Genomic DNA, 26,518 nt, shown 5'->3' with positions numbered 1-26,518 from the left:
AGATTTGACATATTGCACGGTGAGCGTGGAACATCTGAGGATCCGGCTCTGAAATCTCCTTGGGGTCCGACTGACAGCTGGACCCCGAGTCTCCAACAGATGCTGCTGCAGCAACAGAGCAACGAGAAGTCCTTTCCGCTGCAGCGGAGGATGAAAAGATGATTTAAAAGAGAAATGAGCCAAAGGGAGACTGTAACAAACACTAAGTGAGGAAGAAACAAGTTTCAACAACATATCTGTTCCACTCAGACATGATGCAGGTCGAATAAATCAGTGCAGCGTTTACGACCACGGGAATGTTTCATACCTCCACTTCTGCTTCTGTACTTTCTGCTTCCAAGAATGTGTGTTACTCTGATAGTAACACACATTCTCCTGCAGGGTTTGGGAGATTTTTGCTTTCTGACAACCGTACTCCATAGTTTAGGCTTAAAAAGAAAACAGGATTTGTTTTTCAAATGTAGAAACCTCCATCAGCTAAATGATGCAAATGTTGAAAAGTCAGAACTAACTAATAAAAACATCTGAACGCCACCTTCTTTAATTTGCAAAGGCCTGGCATTTTGACAGGGGCTTATGTACACTTTTAAGAGCAGCTCTGAAATATTTTTCTGAAAGATACTGGTGGTTTAGTAAAATATGCTATCAAAGTCTGCACTGTTAAAATAAATACCTTAGAAGTTCTGAAGAATGACCAATTTATAAAAGACTGTTAAAAAAATGCGGCTCCTTGGAAGCAAAACATAGAGAAATCTGAAAATGACTCAAGATTTCTGCATAGTGTTGCGTTAGCAGTAAACAGGTATCTTTGATTTTTTTTCATGTGAGAGCGAAGCTCCAAAGAGCAGCATGCGCTCTTGTTTTTCTTCACGTGTGAACTCATGTTAACAAGAAGGGGAGGGAGATGTGTGTGTGTGCGTGTGTGTGTGGAGGCTCTCCTTTTCTTGTTCGTCTGTCACGTGAATTATTTAAATCCCACAACAATTAGAGCTGAAATCTGTTATCGGCGCCCTCCGTTAGCGAACCTCTGGTGTCTCTGCCTCGCTGCGATGCGTCCCTGAACCCCCCGTGTCTGAGCTCAGCGTGAGTCTGGATGAAGATCACAGGCTCTGAATCTTAAACACACATCCCAGCAGAACAAAGAGTCGCGCCCATCAGACGTCTTCATCACAGAAGCATATGTTTGCCCTGATTGGACTTTATGCCGTCTTGATATACGTAAAGTCTCTAAATTGTGCTGTGGATGTTAGTGTGATTTTCGGCCTGAGCATGTTATGATTCCCGTTTCAGACCTGAACTCCATATTCAGACTTTATTTTTTCAAATCTCACCTCTGCATTCCCCTTTGGCGATTACTCCTCTGTTTATGATTCTTCCACTTCTCCTCTCTTCATCCACTTATTTTTTATTACAACAGCAAACTGCCCATTAGCGCAGAGAGCAAGCTCATCTTTTGTAGGTGAGTGCTTTTGTGTTAGAGCTTTGATGCTGATATGACATTTTGTCTCCTCTGTAACTTTGAAAACATTTTTTTTTCAAATAATTAAAGCGTCCATCCACATTTATTGGCCCCCTTTGTGAAGAAGTATAAAGTATTAAATATGAAACACTGCACTAAAAAGCCGAGTTCATTTATTCGCAGATCAAATCTTCCAAATTAACAAACATCACATCCTCGATTTCAAAGTCTTCAGCCTTTTTCACTGGTGCTGAAGAGCCTTCTGGCCCACAGCACCACTATCCAAATTCACTCCTAGATATCTAGATGATATTTATACATGTAATTTGCTTTTGGGGTAAATAAAGCTTTTTTATTTAATTGGAATGAAAACAATCTCATAATAATAATAAAAAATCTGCTTTATATAAATTAGTTTATTTATATAAGATGTTGTCATTCTTCACCCTAACATGTTCAAGTTCCATATTGGCCTTTGCACACACTGTTTGTTTGAGGTGAATGATTACCACTCTTGGCAGGTTAAGGCACAACATCTGCTGGTTATCGTCAATAATTCGGCTCTTAGTAAATACTATTTATTTGGAACATAACCCAACTGAACAAAAAACAGATAAATAGCTCTGAAAGAAAGAGAATTTCCATCCAATCAGAGCTGAAAAACTTTAAAAACAATATTTTGCAGTGATTTAAAATGACTGTTTATTTCAGCACTAAAAAAAAGTTTCATCCTATTTGCTTTTGGACCTGAATGTATTATCCAAGAAAAAAAAAAAAAAAAAAAAAAAATATATATATATATATATATATATATATATTGTACTCTAAAGAAGATCTGATACAGGCTTGAAGCTTGTCCTGTAAGTTTAGTTAATCTGTTTATATAAGACTTGAAAGAACGGCAGAAACCAGGCCGGGGTCCTGAGTGAAGTTTGTTTCTGCTGTAAATGCAGTTTTGAGGATCAACCATCTATTAATACCTTTCTGATAATGTTTATTTTCGGCTGCGGAGAGCCATGTCACCGAGTGCATCCAGCAGCTTGGGAGTGACACTCAGACCTTTTCTCAGCTGCACATTTTATAGGTTTGCAAGCCTCGCTTAGTTGTGAGACTATAAAATAGCTAGCAGGGCACGTAGATCGCTGTTAATAATGTGGGTTTCTTCAGGCCACTCAGAAGGATTTTGAAAGCTCATCAGTTTTATATCAGCAACCTTGACACCGTCTCTGCCTTCACATCACCAGAACAATTCAGAATCAATGGGATACGTACTGAAGACAGGAGAAATCCTGATTACTATGCTTCGTTCCTGAGTGCGCGCACGTGTGTGTGTGTGTGTGTGTGTGTGTGTGTGTGTGTGTGTGTGTGTGTGTGTGTGTGTGTGTGTGAGCAGTGAAGCTCATTCATCTATGTCTCGGTTTGGACCTGCAGGGTGGATCTCCACTGGGATGCTTTGGTCCAGCTCTGCTAAGAAAGCACAAACGCAGTCCAATTTCTACTTATTTATGCCACTCTCTCTCTCTCTCTCTCTCTCTCTCTCTCTCTCTCTCTCTCTCTCTCTCTCTCTCTCTCTCTCTCTCTCTCTTCTGTGTCTCTCTCTCTCTCTCTCTCTCTCTCTCTCTTTCTGTGTCTCTCTCTCTCTCTCTCTCTCTCTTTCTCTCTCTCTCTCTGTCTCTCACTCTCTCTTCTCTACCCTCTCAGTTTATTTCCTGCCTCTATCTCATTCTGCCTTTTCAGCTTCCTCTCCCACTTACTGACCTTGGTTTGTCCCTCCTTTGCTCTGATAGAGACTCGCACGCATTCTTACATAACATTTTTCTTAGAGCCTAGACCTTTACAATTATTTTTATGTAGGTTTTGTTAGCTGGAAATGGAGCTGTCTCTTGATGGGGGTCATAATTAGGCACACTTATAAGTTGTACAGTGAAACTTCAGCATGCCTAAGCCACAGAGCAAAACTTTACTTTTTTTTCTCCCCTTTTCTCTCCACAGCGATCTCCTGTCTTCGGGATATCAGGAGAGGCATTTATCAGAGAATGGGAAGATCGTCGTCACCAAAGTAAGATAATAAAAATCATTCTCACTACATTAATGTGCAGCTGGGATGTGAACCACAGCTATCAACTCAAAATTTCCCTTGAAGTCTTCCTTTTGCTTTGATAATTGCCCATTCTTTCTAATATAATTGCAAAGCCAATGATCAAAATGTTCACTTTGTTTATCAGTGATCCTCAGACGTTTGTATACACTCATCATCAGTAATTGTAGACACTCAGAGATGCATTGGAACCCTTGAAAACACACCAAACAATTGCAATTAAGTTTAAAATTAAGATGTTGGATAGATTTCATTGGATATCAAATATTTACATACACCCCCACTCATATTTTTAATGAATGTCCGTCAGGAAGGTGCAGAAACACCAGCTGCTTTTTGTTGCTGTCAACAAGGACTTTCGCATTGCTGTGACTGGATCTTTGGCCACAAAAAATAGGGATAACCAGCTCTCCAAAATGCTTAAAGTTTCCTATGGGGAGGTCTGCTAGGGGCTTTTAAACAAACGGGTCATTAAACTACCTAGAAACATTTCAGAAGCTTGTATTTTGCTAATGGGATGGCTAAAGAAAGCATGAAGTTTTCCTCCAGCTCGCTAGAAGATATTTATCCAAGTATTAGTTGAGAATGTCTGCATGATATTGACCCTGTTGAATCAGAGAAAATCCAAATAAAATGTAAACTTAAAGTCAAACTTGTGCACCAAACATCTGGCAAGTGATCCATGGAGAGTATTTGCATATTGCACTTTCAAAAAATATCTGCCAGCCTCTCATCTTACTTATTTGTCTGATCAGTAAACCCAGTAACTCTCTGTGCGTTGAAGCAAATAAACTTTCAGAAAACACGCGCTCCTTTAAAAAGAAAAACCCGGAAACATCTGTTCTGTCACAACAAACGCTTCGTCAAGCTAAAGTAGAAAACGTCACACGGAGTCTGAAGAAAGAGACAATTTTCATGACTGTTATGGATGAACAGTGAATTTCTAGAGATCGTCGGCTGTGGCTTAAACCTGCAGCTACTCTGAAACCAGATTAAGATTGCTTCGATAATCCAGTGAAATCTACACTGCTCAGTTACAGGACGCCCACTCAGACGTTATGTGACACCGCTCTGTAAGTGGGTGAGGATTCATAATGCTCAGGATTTCCTCGGCTAAGCAGCAGATTAGTTGTAATATCAGATGTTTTAGAGAGAATGATCCAAATTAACTCCACAGATCTTGTAAAATATGGCCACCGGTAATTATAACAGTCAATATAAAGCGGTGAATTAGTTCACGTTGCTGATTAATGTCCAGAGGAGACAGAGTTTTCTTTCTGACTGAACAAAAAGCAGCACCTCTTTCTGTTTTAAATGTCTGCTTTCCAGGAGGTTAACTCGAGACAAGCCTCCTGTGTTTGTGTGCGGCGTGTAAAGGTCAACGTGTCCATCAGCCGCCGCTTTGATAGATCTGGGCCAGGATCTGTTCTGCTCCTGTACGGCATCCGATATGAGACAGAGTGCCATCCTGTTAAATGTGCTATCAGGAGTCCACAGGTTGAATTTAATGTAGTTAGCTCAGGGCGGATCACGCCGTTCATCGCGGCACAAAATGTTTTCTCACAAACTTTTAGAAGGATTTTTAATCTGTTTTGCTGCAGGAAGGATGGAAACGGTAAAAACTTTCCTTCTCTGGTTACAGTTTTCTTTCTTTAATATTAACATTATATTATATTTATCATATGATATAGAATGGTTGTCCTTCAAGATGCATTTACTCTGCGTAAACAAAACGCAGAGTAATACAATAATAATAACAAAGAATAATACAAAATAATATTTTGTATTATTACAAAATATGAATCATTTCAGAGAATTGATTATTAATTGAGAATTAATTTATGCACAAGTTACTGTAAACATGATTTCACAATGATAAACTAATTATGAATTACTCTCGTCATTATTATTAAAGAGTATTTATTGGAAATTAAGCCTAATCACATGTTGAAATGACTTGCTGCTCTTTTTACAGCTCTACATGATGCTTAATGTAAGTGAAGTTTGTATGGGAAGCATTTGAAACAGCTGCTGGAGGTGATCTTGTTTTATTATGTGTTGTGTTTTATTACCCACATCCAGTGTCCAGCCTTAAGTGTTTAGCTGTGCATTTTACTTGATTGCTTATTTGTGGTGGAATAAGGAGATCCCAGGTCTGAGCAGCTTAGCGACATGTAAATGTGCACATGGTGAATGTTCCCCATTTGGTTTCTCCTCTTCTGATGAGAAGTGGAGCAGAAAGTTCAGTCCGACAGGAAGAGGAGAGACTCTGGGATAGTGGAGCACAGCATCACTTATAAATAGCCTGCTCTGTTTTTATGATTTTGCGCACATTTTCTGTGCCTTCAACAACCTCCTTCCTCTTCATCTGCAGCTTTAGGTTCATCTTAATGACTTTCAGATCCCCTTTCATCTCATATATTGACTCAAAATATCTGTGTTTCCATCTTGCTGCTATAAAGTATTGTTTTACTCTTGCAAGCGTCAGTCATGACACATTGAGAATCTCTTCCCTGCTTGTTTTCCATTGTAAGTGTAATAGGCACTGATTGAAGGGGAACAAGAAAGACAATCAGCCCTAGCCCAAATGAAATAACTTGAAGCCTTTTGGTTTATTGAACAAAATTTATGTAGACTAGCTCCTGAGTCTTTAATTCATACTCAGTTATCCTCATGAAGACTTCTTTATTAACACATTTATTCCTAAGGCCTGTTTAAAAGCACATATACTTTATGGTTTTCTAACAAGATGCATGTTGCCTCTTTCAAATCCTTCGTTTCTCAATTATTTTAATGTGCAGTCCTCTAGAGCCGTGATGCCATAAACTAAAATAATAAAACATAATACACCTATTTTTACTAGGACACATCTAATCTGACTGTGTATTCCTGTGACTCTCCAGGTGTTTAGACAGAACAGATCTCTTCTTCTCGTCAAAACTTTAAACTCCAACTATTATGCAAGGCAGAGGTGTCAAACTCAAGGCCCGGGGGCCAAATCTGGCCCACCGTAGCTTTTTATGTGGCCCTCTAGACTCCAAATTACATCAATAAGTCCTTCCAGTTTTTCACAAATTTGCAAAATTCACACAAAATCGAAAAAAAAAACCTCCATGTTTTTTTCTTTCTTTCGGATCTTACTGCAGATTTTCTCAAAATTGGTCAAAAACATTGAGTTTAAGGGACTGCTGCCTTAGCTTTACTTGAGTTTAAGGGACTGCTGCCTTAGCTTTACTTGATAGTACGTAATTCATACAATGAGTAATAAAAAGTCACATCTAACATTATACATTAGTGCGAATATCGAAAAAATTCCTTACAAACATTTCTAGATTGGCGCCACAAAATCTGTAAAACAATCACAAAATCCTGGATATTTATATTTATTGATATTTTAACAGCTTAATTGGTTTTCTTCATATATTCCGGCGCAACCGGCCCTTTAAGAACATTCAGATTTTTGACGTGGCCCAAAATGAAAATGGGTTTGACGCCCCTGATGAATAAACAGCATTTTATTTATAGGGAACCAATGAAGATGGCAACTGTTGACACTAACTCTACAGCCTCTATGGGTAGAAACATGTGCAGTGTTGTAAAAAGAGTGTTTGCATGTTTGTGACATTCCTGTGTTTCAGAACATCAAACTAACTTAAAGATTATTCAAAAACAACACAAGCAAACTCAGCAGTCTGCCTGCACAGAGGTCTGATCGGCAAAGTGCTGATGAACTTGTAGACCGATAATAAATCCAAGTCTTCACTCACACTTTTTTTTTTTTTGCATGCAAATGCTTACCTGCATATTTCTTTCACAAAGCCATACGAGACACAACTGAGGGACAGTAAGAGGTCTGGATGAGGAAGAACGTCTGCTGGTGTCCACAGGGTTAGACTTTAGAGCAGTAATTGATCCTCTGTAAAAGCTTCCTGTCTAATGGCTGGTAGGCAGCAAGAAATGGAGCAGGAGAAGGGCAGAAGAGCACTTAGACATCATACTCATCTGCAGACAATAAGTGTATGTTTATGCTCAACAACACGCACACTCACACACAGGAGGATGGAGAAATTTCCGGTGGAGATGGAAAACACATTACAGAGGACCTGGCATGAAGGTTCATAGTTTGGAGAAGCTGATAGCTAGCGTGTTATTCCACAGATGGGATCATGTGAAAGTGTTGAGGCACAGATCAACACAGCGTCATGTTTACGCTTACGTGTAAATCAGTGTGATTGATCGCTCTGGACTCAACTCTTGTTGCAAGGCGGTAACAAGATGTCTGAAAGGTTTGAGTCGGAGCCAGGCCTTCAAACGTAACCCGACTGTGTTTTGCACGCAGGGAGGAGAGCACTGCTACTACCAGGGGAGGGTCAGAGACGCGCCTCGCTCCTTCGCGGCGCTCTCCACCTGCCACGGACTGCAGTGAGTATAAACGCCGTGGACGTAACTTTTTCCCTGCTAATGTTGCTCCCTCTGTGTGTTCAGGTTCAGGTCTTCCTGCCTCTTCGGGTCAATGTAATTAGTTTTCTCCTGCCGTTCCTGCCTGTCTGCATTTTGTGTTACAAGGGTTATCATTCACACAGACGACTACTTCTTCCTCTCCTCTTTTCCCTCCACTGCTCTTCCTCTGCTCTTTCTTCTTCCCAATGTTGGTATTTTTAGCATTCCTGCTTGAAAGCGGTGCTCTGTTCAAGAGAAGAGTGAAAAACGAGGCCTTTTGGGAGGAGTACATGTTGTACTCTAAGTCAGAGTCTTCTGCTTGTACATGGTTGGCACACAAACAGTTTCTTTGTAAAAATATTGGCACCGTTTGAACCTTTCAACATTTTGTCAGGTTATAACCACAGACTTATTAGCATTGTGTCTAAATGACCAACAAAAAGTAGCATCAAATTGTGAAGTGGAAGGTTTTGCAAATTTTTTGAGAAATAAAAATCAAAAATGCAATTGTAGTGATCCCCCTTTACTCTGATACCCCCAAATAAAATCAAATTCCATCACCTCCATTCAGAAGTAATCGTATTAATCAGTAGAGTGTAATTTAGCCGCCGTATAAATCCAGCTGGAGGTTGTTGGAGAGCATTATTTAACAAACAGCATAACAAAGACCAAAGAACAGAGCAGACAGGTCAGGGAGAAAGTTTCAGAGAAGTTTAAAACAGAGTTAGGTTAGAAAAACGTATCCCAAGCTTACAAACACTTACATAAAACTGTTCAGTTCACCTTGACATCAAAAAAGCTTTCAAAGCCTGGACATTCACTAAACCGAAAGAACAAACAAATAGAGCGCTGATAGAGGAAGAAATGAAGAGGTTCACAGTAAGTCTGAAGGATCTGCACAAATCCACAGCTCAGTTGGGAGAACGCAGAAAAACAACTAATATTTGTGAACTCCTCAGATCTGGCCTCGGTAGAACAGACAAGAGAAGAAAACCGCTGCAGGGAAAGAAAGCCATGCACAGAAAATGTGGAAGAATTGGTTCTGATCAAAATAGATCGTTTTGATCTGGACGCAAAATGCTCTGTTGCAGAAAACTTACACTGCACATCACTCTGAACACATCATCCCCATGGGAAAACACGGTGGTGGCAGCATTATGGTGCAGGACGCTTTTCTTGTGCGAGGACAAGAAAGCTGGTCAGAACTGATGGAAAGATGGATCTAAATACGGAGCCGTTTTATAATCAATCAATTAAATTTTATTTGTATAGCACATTTCAGCAGCAAGGCATTTCAAAGTGCTTTACATAATTAAAATAAAAACAGCATGTGACATTGAATAAACAGTGAGAAAGAGAAAGACATTTTGAAAAAGATTAAAAAAGATAAAAACATTAAAACCCACACCTAGGTTCACCTTCCAGCAGGACAGTGAACCTAAACATATCAAATGTTTTACCTCAAAGCATATTCGTGTGCTAGAAGGATCCAACCTTAAATATTTAGTTGTACAATACTTATTTGTGGTGTTCAAACTTTAATCCGATCAAAAATTGGTGGGATCACAGACAGTCTCCATTCAATCACATTGAGCTGGAACTGTTTTCCAAAGAATATGGGGCAAAAACTTCTGTGTCTAAATGTGCACAGCAGGTGCAGACAAACCCCAAAGACTTGCAGCGGCAGTGGCAGTAATTTTTTTTTTCTGCAGAACTTCTGATTTGTATTTGTAAATAAAAGTGCTTTCTTTATTTTTCTTCCAGTTATAAATCAGATGCCTCTTTGTGTTGCTCCATCCCAATAAAATGTACTGAAATTTGTGGTTGAAAAAAAATGTGGACACATCAAACGTGAATGAATGGTTTTTGCAAGGCGTGTGGTGTTATTCTGAATAACAGTGATTAGTTCTTTGTAAATCTTGCTTTAGTTCCAAATGAAAGGCTTGAGATGAAGAAAATAACATTTTAATGAATTCTTTGATAGCCCAACAGTGAGTATTTAACACACTCATTTTCACATTGTTGAGAGTTCACACTAATTATCGCCTTCAGTCGTCTCCTGAAACGTTACGATGCCCACTCCACATCTATCAAAGCTTGTTTCTACTCATCGTGTCCCTCTTCGTCACAAAGTCAGGCTAAATGAGCCAAAACATTCAGAGCAAACATGTCATTTCGGCTAATTATTGCGAATGTCAGAGGTATTTTTCCTACCTGCTGATTAGGCTGAGCAGAGCTCAGGCCTGGAGTCACGTTTGCATATTTCATGGGACTGTGGCACAGCAAATTATGTAACAGTGCGTGTGCTATAATGAAAACACAGGCTATGAATTAATCAAATTTAAAGCATTCCACAAACAGAGCATATTTAGGACATGTGAGGCAATAACATGAAAATCTTTTGCTGCTTTTATGAAAATGACAACAAATATATAAGTGTAAGCCGGGCGTGCACAGCGCTGACAGAGGTGTTTCCTCTATGCTGAGTCGGTTCTCTATCATTTTATACATCTTGTTCTCTCCTCTAAATGTTTTCTCCTCTTTCTCTACCTCTTCATCTCTCTCTTTCTCTCTCTCTCTCACACACACACACACACACACACACACACACACACACACACACACACACACACACACGCACACACACACACACACACACACAAAACCCTTTATCTGGGTTTCAATAGGCTTCACCCAACATGAAGACGACATTAGTTCATCATTTGTCCTGATGAAGAACATCTTGACTGAAAGGATGTCTAAAACAATAGGCCTTAATATTATCTCAATTATATTTATTTATAATTCACAACAGCTGCTTTCATTTTAATGCAACATGCACATATTTTACACTACGTCCTGTCTTCACTTTGGACCTCAGTTTTCATTCATTTTGGACAGTTTTTCTGTTTGTTATGTTGCAACTTTTTATTTAACCAAGATAAAATATGTCCTCCCAAAAACAAGTTTCCACATGTACTTGCTCCTGGTGACGTCACAAAAGGCTGAAGGCTGGCTCTAGTTCTTTAGGTACCGTGGTAAAGTAAAAAAAATAAAATAAAAATAACAGCATTAATTTGGGTTATTTAGCCTGAAAAAACAAAATAGGGATTCATTGTTCAGCCAAATATTCACCATGCTATTCAATCATTTAGTTTAAGTTTTACACTAAATATTTAACTGGCTGGCTTAATATTTATTTTACATTTGGTAGCATGAAGTTAGAGATTTAACCTCACGGTCCCACTAAATAAATCTGCCCGTGTGGGTGTGTAGTTTATCGTAAGTGTTGGCCCCGGACAGAGAGTGTGTTTGTGCTGAAGGTGAGCCGGAGGTCAGAGAGGATGAAACAGCCTGAGAGTAAGGAGATAGATTGTGTGTCCCTGCAGCGTTTTGACCCTCCTGACTTCACAGTTTGACCTGACCAATCTGCTAAAAGCTCCAGATAAAGCTAATTAAAAGCTGCTGTCTGATGGTGAGCACATTTACTCATAAGGACGCGACACGCAGAGGTCCTTCACCCGTCAGCTTGAAGTCAAACTGATTAATCACTTTTCTGTATGGCTTTCAGTGTGTGACGACGAGGCTCGTGTGTGTCTGTGTGTTGCTGCTTTGTTCGGTTTTCTACATTAAACTCCGTTGACGGTTTCTACAGTTTCGCTGTCTCTGGTTTGTCTTGTTTAATGCGTAAAAGACACTTTGGTTTTATTGCATATTCTGAACAGCAACATCTTCTCATTTTTAGTTAAATAGTGTTGCAGTGTTGGACTGAAGAATAATTTCAGCACTGCCTCAGTACTTATTTTGAGCTGTTTTTGAATTTTGGCCCACTCCTCTTTGCACAATTGATTTAATACCTTATCTATATCTATATATATATATCACCTGACCATTTAAAAATTGCATTGTCTCATGTTATCTTTGTCTCACGGTAAAATTATCTTAAATATCTGAGTGTGAGAAAAAAAAACACAAAAACAGAATAAATCTGTAACATAGCATTTACTTTTTCTCACCACCTGGTTTACAAACAAAGAAATATCTGAAGAAAAGGCAACATTTGTTTGCTGTAGAGCGTTTTATAATGTCGTTATGAGGGAAATCTCACAGGTTTAATTTTTCAAAGTGACCCAGCAGCACATTAAACCTCTTGAGCAAGCACTGAAATGACTAATCCATCACACTGGCATTAATAATGACGAAAAAACACCAGAAACTCGGTATTGCTGCCCTCTCCTCACCCACCTCCTTCTCTTTTTCAGTGGGATGTTTTTCGATGGCAATCACACCTACATGATTGAACCTGGAGGACAGGCCAGCAACAGCGTAAGTGCCCTTTAAACCCACATATGTACTGTGGAGACGGCTCAGTTCACTCAAGAATGTTCATTTGTTTTCCTCACATCTCTTTAAGTCCAGCTGGGACTTAAACAAGTTTGGAGCAGATTTACAAGAACTCTTAAGAATCTACACACAACTGTAACAATCCTGGGTTTTTATGACATAAATCAATTAGACCATAGTAATCATCTCAAAGGTTTTTAAGCATGTACTGTATATGGACTATATCTTGTAAAATTCAACAGAAAAACAAATCCGATAGAGAAAACCTCAGTAACTTTTTTTCAAACTAATATTTAGTTGAATCATCTTTTGATTCAATTTCAGTTTTCCATAGTTGGAACAGGTCACGATGTTCCATGGATTTATGTGCATGGAAATAAAAGCTTTTGTAAGCTTTTAGAGCTTTTCGCACTTCTTTTAAGCACATTGATGTTAAGTGCCCGTTCAGTCTGATCTGGTTGCACAGTTGTGCTAGTTTGACATTAAACAAAATGCCTCGTTATCAGTAACGGCAGTAAATGCAAACCCTGCTAGTTCTGGGACGTACCATTAACTGCGTCTGTTCCAGAAATAGAAAAACAGCCAGCACATTTAAACAAAACCTCAGTGGGACCGAAACACAGAGTCAGCATGAGTCCAGCTGACCATATGGTAAATCCTTCTGGCCTTCCACCATCAAGGCAGAAAAAGTTACACAAAACATCATTAAAAAAGGCCTCAGAAAAGCCCTTCAGCTCAATTTTCTGTCTGTAAACACGTCGCTCGGTCATATCCGTAGGACACTAACTGACCGGTGGGTAAGTAAAAACCAGAAAGCCTTCCTACTTGGGGCGTCCAAGTGGCTAGCAGCAGCACAATATAATATTTAATAATATGCAAACTTTTAGTCCAGCAGCTGGGAACATGATGCTCTGATGCTGGAACAACGTGGAAAATACATTTTGATACTGGTCTGCAGGAAGCACCACATGTTCTGTCCTTTAGTTATTTCGTCATTCATTCATGTTTGCCCCCCTCCAGTGTTTACGTCACTGGAGGGGGAAATCCAAAAAGTGCCTCCTTTAAGATTTCAATGAGAAATAAATCTGCTGTTAGTTTTAATGCATCTGTAACAATTTTCAAAAGAAGCATGAGGATTAACAGTGTTTAATTGTGGTTTGTCTTTATGGTTTTTGGATTTACGTTAAATATTTCTGAGATTTTAAACATTAATTAAATGCAGTTTAAAATGACAGTTTTATTGACATAAATGACTTTAATGAATATAGCAGTATTTTTTGAATAATTGTGGTTTGGTTTGTTTTTGTTTGACATGATTCTCATTTTGGGCTGCACGGTGGCGCAGTTGGTAGAGCTGTTGCCTTGCAGCAAGAAGGTTCTGGGTTCAATTCCCAGCCCTGGTCTTTCTGCATGGAGTTTGCATGTTCTCTCTGTGCAAGAGGTGCATGGGTTCTCCCTGAGTACCCTGGTTTCCCCCCACAGTCCAAAAACATGACTGTTAGTCATGTTTTTAACATGACTAACAGTTAATTTAGACAGACCAATTAACATTGGTCTGTCTAAATTGCCCCTGGTGTGAGTGTGTGTGCATGGTTGGTTGCCCTGTGACAGACTGGCAACCTGTCCAGGGTGAACCCTGCCTCCTGCTCAGAACGTTAGCTGGAGATGGGCACCAGCAACCCTCCCAATCCGACCAAGGGACAATGGTGTAAAGAAAATGGATGGATAATCCTAATTTCTTTTGAAAAAATAGAAACCTTTTCATAGCTTAATTTCATGCACACTAAAACACTGGAAAGCAGTTTGAGTTTATTTGTCTTTTAGTATAGTTAACATTTCAGTTTTTGAACTTGGTATGTAGTTTTCTTCACTGAACATGGAAAAGGGGTTCACTAAAATGTTTCATAAAGTTTTGAAATTATTCTGAGTCTCTTATTGTTCTTTGTGAGATTCAAGCTAAAACACTCATCTTTGATCCATAAATGGTTTGTTTTACATATTTATATCAGTTCACTGATGTATCACTGTGACAAAATAAGAAAGAAAAAACATATTATTGCGTATTTTGCATGCATTATCATTTCCTTTGTTATTCTGTTTATGTTGTATGTTGATCTGAGGAAGAGATGGAAGCAGAAAGCAGACACTAAAGACGAGAGGGTGATGATTGGAAAGGAGTGTGCCGATGGGGGGCTGGTGGCTATGTTTTGGGTTTTTTTTGGGTTGGGGGGTTGCATTGGGTGCCAAATAATATACAGTTTATATGAGCACAAGCTGGGAATAATAATGATGCTGACAGGATGAAAAACAAAAATGGAGATAAGGGCCTCCCTGTGACCTGGGGCCAAGTTCATGTAGCTCAACCAGCTCCCGTTCATTCACACATTCACAAGAGGTGTCAATGAAAAGCATGTTACATCTCACTGCTTTTGTATTCATGAGCCGCCGGGCTGTGTTTGAGTTGCTGTCTCCCGTGGCAACCGAGACCCCACCCCCGCGTCTCCTTACGCCAGCATATGAAAGCCATCTGTGCCGACCCCTAATCTCCGCCGTTTACGCCCTCCCTGCTGAGGCTGTGCGCTGCGTTTATCTTTTTGAACTGGGATTATTGGCTCTGACTGACGATCTAAGGAACAAAGAATAAGACACAGTAAACTGCGGTATTTTATTCAGATGTTCCTGCTCTGATAAAGATGTTCAGGGCGGTTTATATGCTACAGAAAACCAACATAAACACTTTATTTTTAATCAAAGTGAATATAATGAACCTTGAACCCTGAAATAAAGTAGTAACAGAGAAGGAAGTGAGTTTTGGCTTCTCAATGTTCATTTAGATGCTTTAAAAGATGCAAAACTAGAGTCCTAGATGTTGTATGATTGTTTTTTCAGCAGTACCTAAAATATGTGGGAGATTGAATGGATGAGTGGGTGACTGTGGAAGAAGGGGGGATGGGCTACGTGTCAGGATGAATTCATGTGTGGCAGGACAAAAGCTTTTCCAATTTTGCTGATTTTTTATGCTGTGCTTCATTTATTGTGACTTATGTTAAATATATAGATATAGATTGAATAGCATTCAGTCAGTCAAGGCATCAGGGAGGAATTAGAAAACAATCTTTAAGGTTTCAAGGTTTCTAAATTTCAGCTCAATCACTAGAGGAAAGTCTGATGAAAACAAAAGCTTTTACTTGGAAAGATTAAATGAAGCCATTTTTTAAATGGTTCTTAACCAGTGATGCATTTTACATTCAATGTCTTTCAAATTATTTTTTTCTAGAATGTGAGCGGTCGCTAAATGCCGATAGTAGAAGCAGAGGAGACGATACGCAAGGGAGGGATGTCAATTTAGCATGTGGCTTTAAAATGACGACAAAATGATTGTAAAGTTGATGTTTTGCTGTGGCTCAGTTCTTCCTTCAGTGATAACTTCTTCACCGAATGAGGTCATCAGTCTGACCTTTTACTTGATTGTGTGGTTGAAGGAACAATTTGTCATTTCGAACCCAAGATGGAGGACATTAAAACGCATCCACAAGTGTGATTTGTAATTTATTTAAAACAAAACTTTGAGAGTGTGGAAAAATATAACAGCATTATATGGACCTGAATGTTACAGAATATAATTAAAACAATTAAAACCGTTGCTCAGTGCTAATTTATGAGAAGCATCAAAAAGGCAACAAGGTTAAATTTGGTTTCCGCATTTGCTCCGTTCATTACAGACTTTTATATTTGTTTATGGCACAAATGTTTAGATCCACAGTTTATATAACTTCTGCATTTGCAAAGGCAGGTTTGGCACAGATTAATAATCACTTTGAGCCACAATTTCAACACAAAAGGCAGCACATTACAAAAGCATAACTCTGAGCTAAGACCAGTAAACAAAAGCAAAGTGGCACAGTATTAATATTAGTGCATTAAAAACAGCTGCTTCTCTGTGACACAGTGGCATTAATCTTAATCAGTCACTTTACAGAAAACAATCTAAAGTTGATGCTAGTCAGTGTTAATGTTCAGTAGTGATAACAGAGACCTCCACAGCAGAGACCTAATTTTAAAGTGAATGTAACAAGTGAGAAAACATACAACATAAAAACTCAGTGAAAGGGAACCAGTCAACTTGGGCTACTGGTTCCCGTTCAGTTAATGGTCCAAACCAGCTGGAAAACCAGAGGAACAATATGCTTTTCTTATTTCATGGGAAATGATTATATTTCTTCCCTTTTTGAAATACTAAGCTGAATGCAGTGTTTTAGGAATGTTCACTTTTTAAAAAAAATACATAATCCTTCATGGAGTAGTGTTGTTTGGGTCGACTCAGGCCTGACCTACCTGGATAGAGTTTTTAAACTATCTAGAGCCTAAAAATAGCTCTCACATTATTAGCTCTGTTCTATCAGGGTCTATAAGTTTTATCAGCACTCTACTTAATGGTGCCTGACAGGCAGAGGCCTTCAGTGTGTTCTGCCTCTCACTCTGGATGGGTCAAAACAGGAATGTCGATTTCTATGGCCGACATACGTGAGCGGGTGGAGTAACGGTGGCCGGCGTAGCTGGAGGCATAACTCTGGGACGGCGCATAGCTCTGAGATGGTGCGTAGCTCTGAGATGGCGCGTAGCTCTGTGACGGGGCGTAGCTCTGTGACGGGGCGTAGCTCTGTGACGGGGCGTAGCTCTGTGACGGGGCGTAGCTATAGGCCTGGGAGCCTCCCACCTCTGATCCGTACCCATCTGCAGGAGAAACCTGGGACATGTACACCTGAGCAGGAGCGGGCGCCATCACATTTTGTATGTAGCCCTGCGGCGGCACAAACGGCTGCGTGTCGATGACTGTGGGGGGAAGCGCCTGCGGTGGGAATGGCTGCGGCCCATAAACCGGGGAAGGAGGGAATCCGTTGGCAGTGAGAGGCTGGGTGGACGGAGAGGAAGTCACGGGCTCCAGGGGCAGCCAGAAGGGCGAAGGCAGCTTCTTACACATGCAATACCACATGAACGTAAGTAGCGCAGCTAGCATCAGTCCTCCAGAGCAGCCTATGGCTATATAGACAGCGAACCCGTCGGAGAAGATGTTGGCATATTTACTGTTCATCTGTTTAGTGCGGAACAGGAACCACACTGATGGTGCGATGGCGATCGCTCCCCCGAGGAACAGGAAGGTCCCAGCCACCAGATGGCAGCCGGCACTGTTGATGAGGAATCTGGTGGTCTTAATGTCCGGCTCAGGCTTGTCTGAGCAACAGCAGGTTTTACACATCCCAGACATGGACAGAAGCAAGGCCAGAGAGGCCAGCGCGAAACCTGTAGGAAGGCAGAACTGCAGGAGCCGCAGATCCAGCTGGTCAACTTTGGAGTACCACTGGAAGAAAAGGACGACACAATGGTTTCTTCTTTCAGGATTACAAAACGAGACATGTTTTTAATGTACAAAAGCATATTTTTAATGTAGGTCATGTACTGTAAGGCCTAGCTGGACACCAAATAGATTTTTATGAGATTAGGTCTTTCAACCTTGTCAACTCCGTTTAGTATCACTAAAAATGAACAAAAACTCCAACCAAAGTGGAGCTCTAAGAACTCTTATTTGTGTTTGTGTGTGAACATTGGAAACTAGAGATTAAGAAGTTCACGCTCTACAGTCTGCGCCAAATAATGCATCAATATATCCATTTTGGCACATTTCCCAAACAACGTTGTCTTGTGTTTTATTAACTTTATTTTCTGACATGGTATTTAAAAGTAGTCAAACCTATATATCAAATGAACCTGTAGGTGCCAGATTTCATTCTTAACAGGAAGTGAGTTGGTTTGAAGGATTGTGATTGGCTGACAGGTTTCAGCTTTTCCCTATTCTGCCCCCTGTGGGTTTGGCAGTGTAGGGAAAACACTCACTAGTGTAATTCAGCAGGTTTGTGTGGAAGAACATTTCTCTTAAAACCTGTGTGTACAATAGTAATTTTTTAAAATGATGTGACGAAAGTATTCATTTTATAAAGACATGGTTACGTATGTACAGGGCATCATATTTACAATGTTTTTTTTTTTTTACTGACATTGTTTAATTGTCAGACATTTTAGGACTTAATATCACAGAAATCAGAAAAGAATCTAAAAATAACTAGAGTAATACCTCTGAGTCATAGTAGTAACATCCAGAATATCCATCCTGTCTCACACATTTAGCCCATAGCCCGTCATACACCGTCACATTCTTGGCGTTGCGATTAAAGGTGACGAGTCTGGTGATGCGCCACTGTGGGATCAACGCTGCCACGGCAATCCCACCCACACACACAAAGGCGATGATGAAGGCGAAGGCATTGGTAGCATGGATGTCCCGGCACGACATGGCTGGTCTTTAGAGGGCTCTGGTAGCAGAAAAGCAAAAGAAGTCAGGGATAGGACAAGTTAATCCAATGTGAAGCAGAACAACTCCAACAATCGCTTTAAAAAATCCTGAAAAACAGCAACGTTGCAAAGGTTCATCTGATTGACCCTGTTACTGCTGAAGTAACTGTGCCACTAGCTGGCCTAGCTGTGGCCCAGCCCCTATAACACATCTATTCACCAGCATGTAGTTGACCCAATATCTACTGTCCCTGAGTGACAATGCTCTCATTTCATTAGCCAACAAAGTGGGAATGACTCTGAGTCTGAGGCAGCAGGAGCGATACCCAGCAGGGCATCACATAGACTCCACAGTTACACAGAAACATGAATTTTATCTGCTGCTATGTGTCGGCGACAGAACCCTGATTTTATATTCAAGACAGATTATGAAAGTTAAACAAATGTAAACCAAGAGGTTGTTCTGGGTTAAGATGGTGGTGATTATTACAGTACAGATGTCATGCAGCTGCAACAGTTTTACTTATTAAATCCTAGTAATTATATTTAAAGCATGTGATGAGCTAGCTTCTTGTCACCGAAGGAAAAAGTGCAGCATCAGCCTAGTTTCTAGCTTTTAATAATACATTCAGATTCAAAACTAAAGAAGAGAGAGATTTGACAGATTCTCTAAGCTCTGGAGACCTTTCATTATGTGAAATGATCTGTCTCCTAATATGTCTGGATTTATACTTTTTTTTTTGCTTAACTCAATATTGTTAAAGGGAATAATATTTTAACCTCAAGCACTTAAGAGTAGATGTGTTTACTGTTAGAATCCGCTGAATAAAACAGATTGAATGAATTGTGTGCCAAAACATAGATATTTAACTCACTTTGATGTGACAATTTCATCGCTACTTTAGAGAAAATAAACAGCATAAATAAATAATATCCTTTTGGCACACCTTCGATGCGAGTTATAACTGCTTTATAAATATTTTTATATTCATTATTTCACGTTGGTTCCTTTATTATTTGTTTATATTTGTGTTTTATGCTATTGCTGTTTTACCTTCTCAAATATTTCTTTGCTTTTCAATCGTATCTTGTGAAGCACTTTGTACTTTTTAAAGAGAATAATATGTAATGTTTATTTTATGTTATTGTTATTATGTTATTATTTGCGTATTGTAATATTATTATAGCTCTACAATGGTCCCACTTTCATGTAGAAAAAATAAACTATAGTCAGCTGTATCATTTTACCCAATAAGTATTTTAACCTATCTAAACTCCTCAGGTACTCTGCAGATATTTTAAAGCAAAAGCTGAATCTCTTGGTTAAGAGTCATGTTTTTATTTTTTATCTTTCTTATCTATTTCCCTGTATTACATTTGATTGTATAGAAAGTATGTCTGATTGATGGTGCATGTTTTTTGACGAAATGCCATTATAATCAAGCTTAGAGCAAGTCTTACAAACAAAACCTTAAACAAATAGCAGTTTGCTAAAGTCATGTTGACGAGAAAAAATCTGTCACAATCACCACTAAGACAGCTGTAATCATGGGTGTGCCACGAAACCGACCAAGCTCGACCCATTATCTTGCTTTTTCCTACTATAACCTACTTTAACAGCTTCAGAAATACACCCGGATAACCAAACTGAGAGAATAACTTAAAATAACATTTATGTTTGTTAAAAACATCGGCCATTGGACGCTAATTAGCCAGCTAGACAACGGCTAAAAAAAGTTAGCATTACAATAGCTACCTGTTGCATCACCATTATTTAAAATGAAACGCAAACTTATTATTTCAATGTAAGTTTAAATACCTCGTATTTTCCGAAATATGTCGTGTTTTACCGTGAACGTGGTGACATTTCTGTTCAGTCTCGTCTTACATACTTGAACACAAACTAAACTAACGCTGCTACAGTACAAACGGAGCGTAAACAGGATGTAGCGTGTTAACGTCTTCGGGTGTTTCCGCCCTCAGCGCTGACTCACAGGAGCTGGCTTAACCCTTTCTTGGATGTCTTCTGTGCTCCGTCAAGTTTTTAATAAACTAAAATAGCAAATTAATGGTGAAGTTCATGTTTATTCGCCTTTTTTTTATTCAGTGGGTGTTTCAATATATATTTGGTGAATTTATTTTCTCTTGTTTTTCAGGGCGATCTTCAAGTTCACCTGATATACAAATCTGCTGGACAGGAGGAGCTGAGTGATTTCTTTGGTGGTAAGTGGGTGTCTGAATAGATGGAGAGCTTAAATGTGCAATTTTCCAATAACTGATGTGCAGTGTTGTGCTGAATAATCCGATAACAATGAATGTACAGCCAGCCCAGCCAAACATAAACACCAGGGTCCAATTTACTGAATGCTTTTAGCTCTAATTACATTGTTTATCTGTATCCTTTTACATGTACTTTTCTCAGATATTTTGTTTAAAGTATGTGACAAGATATTTTTGTCATAAATTACTTGTGAAAGCAATTTGTTTTACTTTCATAATTGCTTCTTTGTTTATATGACTTTTTGCTAGTTCTATGCTGGCATGAAGACTTTAAAACTGAAATCTGACTAAATAAATAAACAAACAAATAAACACTGCAACTTGTTAAATCATGCTCGCTTACATGCTAAATTTACATTAATAAAATGCATACATTGAAGCTAAACTCAGCATTGGACTGTTTCTGATTAATGTTCTTCATTTCCAGGGGATTTACCAGAGCCACCTTTCCCCAGTCCGCCTTTTCCTGAGTCAAAAGTTGTGCACTGGAGAAAAAAGAGACAGGTTTGTTTTTTGTTTTTGGGATGTTTGTTGCTAAAAAAGTCAATGATTTTGTGGCCCTCTCCCCCAAAACATTTTTTTCCGCACTATTTCTTCCCTTTGTCTCCGTTTCCTGAAATATTTATCTCATGAGTATTCCAGCTTTGTCTTTAAGATAAGATAAGATAAGATAAGATAAGATAAGATAAGATAAGATAAGATAAGATATTCCTTTATTAATCCCGCAGTGGGGAAATTTATATTGTTACAGCAGCACAGAGGACAGAGCAGAACCAATATAAAAATCTACATATACAAAATAATACAAGTGAATATAGAAATACTGAAACAGTAATGTATGAAATATAAATAAATAAATAAATAAATAAATAAATAAATAAATAAATAAATAAATTCCAGGTTTATTGCTTGTAGTGGAGAGTAGTGAACTGCTGAGAGCAGCGGGTGTTGTACAGTCTGACGGCGGCCGGAAGGAAAGACCTGCAGTATCTTTTCTTCACGCACTAAGGTTGCCGCAGCCGGGCTCTGAAGGAGCTGCTCAGTGCTGTCAGAGGATGGTGCATGGGGTGGGACGGGTACTCCAGCATACGCTGAAGCTTAGTCCTCATTTTCCTGTCTGCCACCACCTCTACTGGGTCAACATGACACCCCAGGACAGAGCTGGATTTCCTGAGGATCTTGTTCAGTCTCTTCCTGTCAGCAGTGGAGATGCTGCTGCCCCAACAGACCACTCCATAAAAAATGGCTGATGCCACCACAGCATCAAAGGAGGTCCTGAGAAGAGCCCCCCGCACACCGAAGGACCTGAGTCTCCTCAGGAGATGTAGTCTGCTCAGTCCTTTCTTGTAGAGGGCAGCTGTGTGGTCAGTCCAGTCCAGCTTGTTGTTAAGGTGAACACCCAGGTACTTGTAGGACCTCACGATTTCAATGTCCATTCCCTGAATGTTCACTGGCCCAGAAGGAGAGTGTTTGGACCTGCAGAAGTCCACCATGAGTTCTTTTGTTGTTCCTGTGTTGATCTGCAGACAGTTCCTCTGGCACTATTCCACAAAGTTCTGAGTCAGTTCTCTGTTCTCCCCATCATCTCCATCCTTGATGAGACCGACGATAGCAGAGTCATCCGAGAACTTCTGCAGGTGACAGCTGGCAGAGCAGTACCGGAAGTCAGCAGTGTAGAGGGTGAAGAGGAAGGGGGCAAGGACTGTTCCTTGTGGAGCCCCCGTGCTTTAGACAAACCTTGTCTGACTGACAGCCCTGGGTCCTCACATACTGTGGTCGTTTTGTGAGGTAATCCAGGATCCAGGTGATGAGGTGGTGGTCCAAACCCGTGTACTCCAGCTTGTCCTTCAGTATCATGGGTTGGATGGTGTTGAACGCGCTTGAGAAATCAAAAAACATGATTCTCACTGTGCGCCCAGTATTCTCCAGGTGAGAAAGAGAGCTGTGTAGAAGGTGGATGATGGCATCCTCCACTCCAATGCCAGGTTGGTAGGCAAACTGAAGTTGAACAAATATTCAGATGTCTGCAGCTGTTCAGGCCTCTGCCCTTCTAGCCCCTCATGTTTTATAAATCTGAAAACAGGCAGATCTTGTTTGACTTTTGAAAGTTCAACTTATCGATTTGTTGTTCCTTTTTTTTGTGGTGCAGGAAACATGAGTGTATTACTGGGTTTATTGTACTATTCTTAGTTTCTCATTAAAATTCACTGGCTCAACGGAAGAGAACTGCAAAGCAAACGTCCGTCTGGTAGAAATGATAAATCTGTTCTCTCCTTCCAGGCTCCGCGTTTGTCACGCAGTGTAGAAGATGAGACCAAATACATAGAGCTTATGGTCATCAATGATCATGTCATGGTAAGCTGCAGCTGTTTTATAGTTTATGCCATTTAATTATGGATGTATAAATGTTTAAATGATAAAAACAAGAGTTGTTTGTATAACTTACAATTAGCCTTGCTACATGTATATAATTTACAGATGTTTGACTTTTTACTGTATATTTCAGTCATCTGGACATATTGATTCAAGAGTTTGTAAGAGTTTACAAACAAAGAAGGCTTTACTTTTTAAATGCCTAATTTTACTGCACATAGTCATTCATTGTTTTCTGTGAAATAAAGGGAATGTTAAATGTTTTTGGATATGCAAACTCAAATTTTACATTTAAGCCAGATTTTAGAACATGAATCCCTCTTTTATGTGTGTCCCCTCTCTCTCCTCTGTTTCTCCTTCTTCTCCTTCAGTATAAGAAGCATCGTCTTTCCGTTGGGCACACGAACAACAACGCTAAGACAGTGGTCAATATAGCTGACATGGTAAGAACCGAATCGATCTTCTTCTTGGAAAGCTCGCCACAATCACTTCCAGCAGAAGCCGAGCACACGTTGCACTGATTTATCAATTAACCAACCATACTCTGGCCATTTATACTCTCTCCTTTATGAGGGATTTAAGTAGCCATTAACCCGGGCAGCTAAGAGTTGTCAGATTTCCGCCGCTGGGGAGAGGAGCAGCATTCCGACGGTCCTGATGCAGACGCTTTTCTGCAGCTGTGATGCACGTGCTGCGTCACTGAAATCTGACCGGCTGCAGGGTTGCATCTGTAATCCGAGAAGCTGGTGAAGTCTGACAGAGGTCACACTTTTCATTGTGCCCTTGGAGATGATTGTTTGAACCTCTCTGGGGTCACGAAGGACTCATTGATTTCCACTCTGAATGCTACACAGTCCAGTTAGAGTCTGGATTTTAAAGAATAAACTTACATTTATTAGCGAATATACTAAAAATATGTGAAAAGTCTTGAAAAGTCTTGCATCAACATGATTTCATACTGAAAAAAATCCAACTTATAACTTGATGATGAGTTGTAATTGCTTTTAGGGATGCTGCTGTTAATACTTTGAACAACCCCCATTGACAATAAAAATAATATTTCACAAGGCATTGATTTAATGCCTACTAAGGCTTTTCTGTGGTAATTTGATACTGGATCATTATCTTACTAAAAGACCCAGTGATGTCACATGTTTGTTCCTGGTGTTTGAAAGGATTCATGGTTTCATGCACTTCAACAAGCTGTTGGTTCTGGTCTAACATGTAGCAGAAGACGTGACAACGCAAAGCTGAAGTAAGCAAATTGGTTGAAGGATCTTATGAAACTCAAGAGCTGAGGATACTCCCTCCCATTTGGATCCACAGAATGTGTTTTATCCAGTACATTGACATCTAGGACTGTAGTAACACAAATCTAGCTGTTGATCATGCTATCAAGACTCAGAAATGTTCTGCTCCCACAGAGCCATCCTCTTACCACAGAGCTAATTCATTTCTGATCAAACAAGCAATGCTGACTCTTACATTGGCTTACATTAGTGACCTACTTTCTATTGTTAATTGTGTCAACCACAACATTTAGAAGAAACGAAGACCCACATCATCACAGATCCTCTTCTGTACTTAATAAGGAGCTTAAGGTGCTTTCCAATATATTCGTCCTTCCCTTCATGTCAGATCCACCAGAGTTTGTTGGCTCCAGTAAAATCACCAGCAAGTTTTAACAAAATAAACACAGGGATGTTTACCATCCAGCTCCTGATCCGGCCTAAAAGTTTGTGTTACAGCATATTTATACCCCAGCTAATCAGAAAGTCATGGATTACCAACCAGTAAAATATAATGTATTTATATTTTACTGCTTAAAATATAAATAAGTTATATTTGTTTGTAAATATAACTTACTAATTCTAAATAAGTGTAACTTAATTATATTTTAAATAAGTTATATTATTTAAAGTAACGTGGCTAATTATGTTTAAAGTTATTGAATAACTTTAAATAATAACTTTAATTTAAACTAAATTAAAATGTAATTTAAATAAATTTAAATAAATTAACATTTTAATTTAAATCAATTCAATTAAAACTTTAATTTAATTTCAAATTAAGTCGTAGTTTATTTTAAATAATTTTTTTTGTGGTACCAGATGTATATATATGTATATATATGTATATACATATACATATATATATATGTATATGTATATATACATATATATATATATATATATATATATATATATATATATATATATATATATATATATATATATATATATATATATATATATATATATATATATATATGTATGTATGTATGTATATATATATATATATATATATATATATATATATATATATATATATATATATATATATATATATATATATATATATATATGTATATATATATATGTATATATATATATACAGGTGCTGGTCATAAAATTAGAATATTGTGATAAAGTTCATTATTTTCCATAATGTCATGATAAAAATTAAATTGTCATATATTTTAGATTCATTGCACACCAACTGAAATATTTCAGGTCTTTTATTGTTTTAATTTTGATGATTTTGGCAAACAGCTCATGAAAACCCAAAATCCCTGTCTCAAAAAATTAGAATATTATGAAAAGGTTCTCTGAACGAGTAATAAAAATAATCATCTGAATCAACAAAGTAACTCTAAACACCTGAAAAAGATTCCTGAGGCCTTTAAAATCTCCCAGCCTGGTTCATTACTCAAAACCGCAGTCATGGGTCAGATTGCTGACCTGACTGCTGTCCAGAAGGCCATCACTGACATCCTCAAGCAAGAGGGTGAGAAACGGAAAGAAATTTCTGAACGAATCGGCTGTTTGCAGAGTGTTATATCAAGGCACCTCAGTGGGAAGTCAGTAGGAAGGAAAAGGTGTGGCAGAAAACGCTACACAACGAGAAGAGGTGACCGGACCCTGAGGAAGATTGTGGAGAAGGGCCGATTCCAGACCAAATTAAATTTTCATCTCCATAAAACTTTTCAGCAGATGGAACCATGAAGTGCTCCAAAATCTTCTGATAGCTGCTGCATTGATCCTGCCCTTGATAAAACCCAGTGGACCAACACCAGCAGCTGACATGGCACCCAGACCATCACTGACTGTGGGTACTTGACACTGGACTTCTGGCATTTTGGCATTTCCTTCTCCCCAGTCTTCCTCCAGAGTCTG

At 39.0% G+C, this 26,518-nt stretch overlaps 2 protein-coding genes across 2 annotated transcripts in view; one reads left to right on the top strand and one right to left on the bottom strand.

Moving 5' to 3' along the window:
• Window positions 1–26,518, top strand: part of adam22 (ADAM metallopeptidase domain 22) — a 66,648-nt gene that overhangs the window by 20,316 nt on the left and 19,814 nt on the right. The window contains exons 4-10 of the mRNA XM_014984480.2: window positions 3,452–3,518; window positions 7,897–7,979; window positions 12,260–12,323; window positions 20,846–20,912; window positions 21,397–21,473; window positions 23,250–23,324; window positions 23,714–23,785. Of these exons, the coding sequence (XP_014839966.2) occupies window positions 3,452–3,518; window positions 7,897–7,979; window positions 12,260–12,323; window positions 20,846–20,912; window positions 21,397–21,473; window positions 23,250–23,324; window positions 23,714–23,785 (505 nt within the window). The remainder of the gene's footprint in view (window positions 1–3,451; window positions 3,519–7,896; window positions 7,980–12,259; window positions 12,324–20,845; window positions 20,913–21,396; window positions 21,474–23,249; window positions 23,325–23,713; window positions 23,786–26,518) is intronic.
• cldn12 (claudin 12) lies at window positions 15,878–20,669 on the bottom strand. Its single transcript, XM_014984485.2, has 3 exons — window positions 20,509–20,669; window positions 18,472–18,709; window positions 15,878–17,700 (listed from the first exon to the last, which is right to left on the bottom strand). Exons 2-3 carry the CDS (start codon window positions 18,688–18,690, stop codon window positions 16,816–16,818), a joined length of 1,104 nt encoding a protein of 367 aa, XP_014839971.2. The 5' UTR covers window positions 18,691–18,709; window positions 20,509–20,669; the 3' UTR covers window positions 15,878–16,815.

This window comes from Poecilia mexicana, unplaced genomic scaffold (genome assembly GCF_051168715.1).
Source record: "Poecilia mexicana isolate PSO_F unplaced genomic scaffold, ASM5116871v1 scaffold_16, whole genome shotgun sequence".
In the NCBI taxonomy this organism is placed as follows: domain Eukaryota; kingdom Metazoa; phylum Chordata; class Actinopteri; order Cyprinodontiformes; family Poeciliidae; genus Poecilia; species Poecilia mexicana.
The sequence above is the reverse complement of the archived record's forward strand: the minus strand, read 5'-3'. Positions and strand labels throughout refer to the sequence as shown.